This window comes from Myotis brandtii, unplaced genomic scaffold (assembly GCF_000412655.1).
Source record: "Myotis brandtii unplaced genomic scaffold, ASM41265v1 scaffold112, whole genome shotgun sequence".
Taxonomy (NCBI): Eukaryota; Metazoa; Chordata; class Mammalia; order Chiroptera; family Vespertilionidae; genus Myotis; species Myotis brandtii.
Window position 1 is genome coordinate 14,181,239 of NW_005353838.1, and position 3,798 is coordinate 14,185,036.

The 3,798-nt window shown below is 51.8% G+C and overlaps 1 protein-coding gene across 1 annotated transcript in view; it reads right to left on the reverse strand.

Annotated features, from left to right (window-relative positions):
* ING5 (inhibitor of growth family, member 5) overlaps positions 1-1,934 on the reverse strand; it is a 14,720-nt gene extending 12,786 nt beyond the window's left edge. The window contains exons 1-3 of the mRNA XM_014546623.1: positions 1,901-1,934; positions 1,308-1,379; positions 18-184 (exon numbers count right to left, since the gene is read on the reverse strand). Of these exons, the coding sequence (XP_014402109.1) occupies positions 18-184; positions 1,308-1,379; positions 1,901-1,919 (258 nt within the window). The 5' untranslated portion in view covers positions 1,920-1,934. The remainder of the gene's footprint in view (positions 1-17; positions 185-1,307; positions 1,380-1,900) is intronic.
* Positions 1,935-3,798: the final 1,864 nt, after the last annotated feature.

Sequence of the window (3,798 nt, forward strand, 5' to 3'; positions counted from 1 at the left end):
ACACCCCGGCCTCTCACCATCTCGTAGGTTTGCATGGCCAGCTGCACCTTGTCGTCGCTATACTCCTTGCACTTGCTGTAGGCGCTCTGGATCTTCTGCAGATGCTCTACCCGCTGCTCTGGGGACAGAGTCTTCACTGTGGAGATGTACTCTGCAGCCAGGATGTCAATCTCCGCTTTCTTATCTGATAGAGAAATGGCTGGAAGTTAGTCCCTGCTTGAGATGCCAGAACAGGCTCACCAGACGGGCAACAAATGAAGCCTGACAACACCAAGTGTCGGCAAGTGACTGACAAGCACCCCGAAGCACTGTAGGTGGGGACACGGGGGCACAGCACTCCACAGACAACGTGTCTAAGGCAGTGTGTGTACAGACAGTGTGGCATCTCGGAGCTGAGCAGAGGCTCCGGCCAGGGCAAGGTGCCCAGGACAGTTCTGCATACGACTGCTGTCCCAGGAGCATGCATCATGCCTGTTCTGAGTCGTAAAAGTCCCTAACTGAACAATGAAGTGTGTGCTCACCTTACCTAAGACCTGGCATACTACTCTTAGGTACCCACCCTAAAGATTTAGATGCCAGAATACACATGGGAAAACATCCATAACTTCAGGAAACAAGAAACCACCCAAATGTCCAGTCCTCACTCAAACAGACAAATAGCTGTGCTCCAGCAACAAAAAGAACCAGCTGCTGCTACACAGAACACCACCGATTAATCCACAGAAGGTGACCATGAGCGAGAAAAGGGACAAAGGACACGCTGTGTGGCTCATAAACATCCAGGTGGGACAAACATAACTCTTAACTCCGGTTTAGAGGTGGGAAAACACCTGTTACAGGTGGGACTCAGGGCAGTGGCCCCAGAGGGGGTGTCACACAGGTCCCTAGGAGCCAGAAGCTCCACCTTACCTGGGGACAGTTTCACCAGGTGACACATTGTAAATGTTTATGGCTATTTCTGAATGCAAATCTGTATTTCATAATAAAAGAAGTTTCTGTATTTGCTAGTCAAGATGCTGTATCTTAGTGAAAAACCACAATAAAATATATTTTTTTTTAAAAAGAAAGAAAAGGTAACAGATATTTTGACGGTATGGAAAGGATGATCCTTACAGATCTGATTTGAAGAGGTGTAAGAATCCAAGGAACTAAGTTTGGTTTAAAGTATCAGCAACTCTCTCTAGATACCATCCGAAGACATAGCCTAGGGCTAGGCCATACAGCCCCACTGCATAGGCTGGTCACCCAGTGCCACCCCAGGATCCTGGTGCCTCCTCTCCCCAGATGTACTGAAGGCCTGAGCCCACCTTCTGTCCTCTGGTCCAGCTCACGCATCAGCTGGAAGTTCCTCTGAAGTTCACAAGGAAGGTTCTCGATACCTGAAACACAAGGACATGGACTTCTCAGGAGAGGCACACAAATCTACCTGCTGGGCTTTAACCCTTAAGTGGACAGATAATAAGACCACTTTGTCTTCTCTTTCTGCTAGGGTTTGAAGAGGACAAGGATTAAGATATCCTCTTTTAGAGGCACCTGAGTACCAAACACTGATATGAGGCTGACACTTCCGAAGCTGCCAAATGCAGGTGAACTTAGAAACAAGTTGCGAGCAGAGGCAGAAAAGATGGCCTCTTGACTCCCACCCCAGACCCTCCAGTCTAGATTACCCCACCACAGCCACCCAGTCCAACCCTGGGGTCCTCTTTGATCTTTCCCCACCTTACTCTGAAATCTGCACTGGGTAGTGCAAACCAGCACTGCTGGTAGAACTTTTTATCCAAGGATGAAAGCATTCTCTAAGCTGTCCAAAAATGTGGGCACTGGCCACACTGGGCTACGGAGCATGTGAAATGGGCGAGTACCCCCTGAGGGACTGAACTAATTTCACTCGTTTATTCACTTAAGGTTAAACAGGCCATGCTGAACCTCACAGGTGGAGGATCCCACGCAACGCTGCTAACCTGTTAGTGCTGCCATCCTTATAGGTCGGGCAAACATCCCCACACACCTGCACACCCACAACAGGCCCTAACTGGACTCCTCTGTCCAGTCTTGGCCACCCTCCACTCTCTCCATGTGACAGTGATCATTTCAAGAGCTCAATCTAATCTTTAGAAGCTGCTGCTTAAAGCCCCAGTGCTCCTCAGTGCCCCCAGAGAGCCATGAAAACTCCCCAAACAGCCTTCTCAGACCTCCCTGCTCTGTCCTACTGCCCAGGATTCTGCAGGACAGGCCACTCCCTGCTCTCGAGACTTATGGGCTCCTTCATGGCCTTTAATTTTCTATAAACTTTAAAAATAATCTGTCTGCCCATGTGATAGTAAGTTCCAGGAAAAAGGGGATCATGTCTGCTTTCCTGGAACAAAGGACATGCTCAAGAAGCAAGCAGGTCACCCTAACCAGTTTGGCTCAGTGGATAGAGCATTAGCCGGTGGACAGAAAGGTCCCAGGTTCGATTCCGGTCAAGGGCATGTACCTTGGTTGTGGGCATATCCCCAGTAGGTGTGCAGGAGGCAGCTGATCTATGTTTCTCTCTCATCAATGTTTCTAACTCTCTATCCCTCTCCCTTCCTATCTATAAAAAATCAATAAAATCTATTTTTTTAAAATTTCAAAAAAAGAAGCAGGTGCCCTAGCCAGTTTGGATCAGTGGATAGAGCGTCTGCCTGTGGACTGAAGGGTCCCAGGTTCAATTCCAGTCAAGGGCACATACCTTGGTTGCAGGCTCAATCCCCAGCCCTGGTTGGGGCACGTGCAGGAGGCAACCAATCAATGTGTCTCTCACATTGATGTTTCCTCTCTCTCTGTCTCTCTCCCTCTCCCTTCCACTCTCTCTAAAAATCAATGAAAAAATGTATCCTCAGGTGAGGATTAACAAAACAAAGAAAGAAGCAAGCAGGTGCCTCCTTTCCCAGCCTTCATGTTCAGGCTCCTCAGACCCTCCCATAGGGGCCACTGGGCAGGTGGTGGGACAGAAAGGGCAAGCCCCAGTACTCCCAAGCAGGCACCTGAGTGCAGACCTCTCTAGTGACAATGAAGGAAGGGCTCCCCTCCAGTGCTCTCCCACCTGACCTGTGCTCAGGATGGGCCAGGAGAGCAGAACAAATGACCAGGATTGGGTAACCCCTCCTTGGGGAGAGCTGATCCCCACTGTCTCCTTCAGAGTAGGGGCTCACTCCTACTCAGCAGTCCCAGGTGGGGCGCCCAGACCGGAGTGACCATGAATAGCCCCAGTGCAGCACGGTGCCCCATGCCCCCGCCAGAGCCAGACACTCCCAATATGTATGTGACCTTGACCAGCTACTCGGCCTCCGTGAAATGCGGGAATAACCATCCGGTCAGGAGTGGTCAGGAGTGTCCACCCTGAGCTACAGGTAGACAGGATGCCTGCTGGAGGAGCCTCATGGACGTCAGCCCGGAACACATAATCAGTCCCGGAAGTACCCCCGGGAAAAGGCAGGCATCCTGGGAGACCCTCCAGGCCAGCATCGCCTCCCCATCTTCCAGATGCACAAGCTGAGGCTCGGTGCCCGGAAGCGACTCCGTGGACCCCAAGCCCGGAGCCCCCCAGGCACGGCTCAGCATTCAAGGGGGTTGGGGCTCACCACCATCTTGGGCCTGAGTGGTGGGCGGCAGGCCCTAATCAAGTAAGCGCAAGGCCTGAGACCAAGACAACACTGTGGAGGGCGGGGCCTACTCGGGGAGGCTGGGACTTGGCTGGGCGTGGTTTATATGGGGCGTGGCCTGTTGGTGAGGGCGTGGCCTATCAGGAGAGCGGGCCCAGCCGAGGGGTGGAAC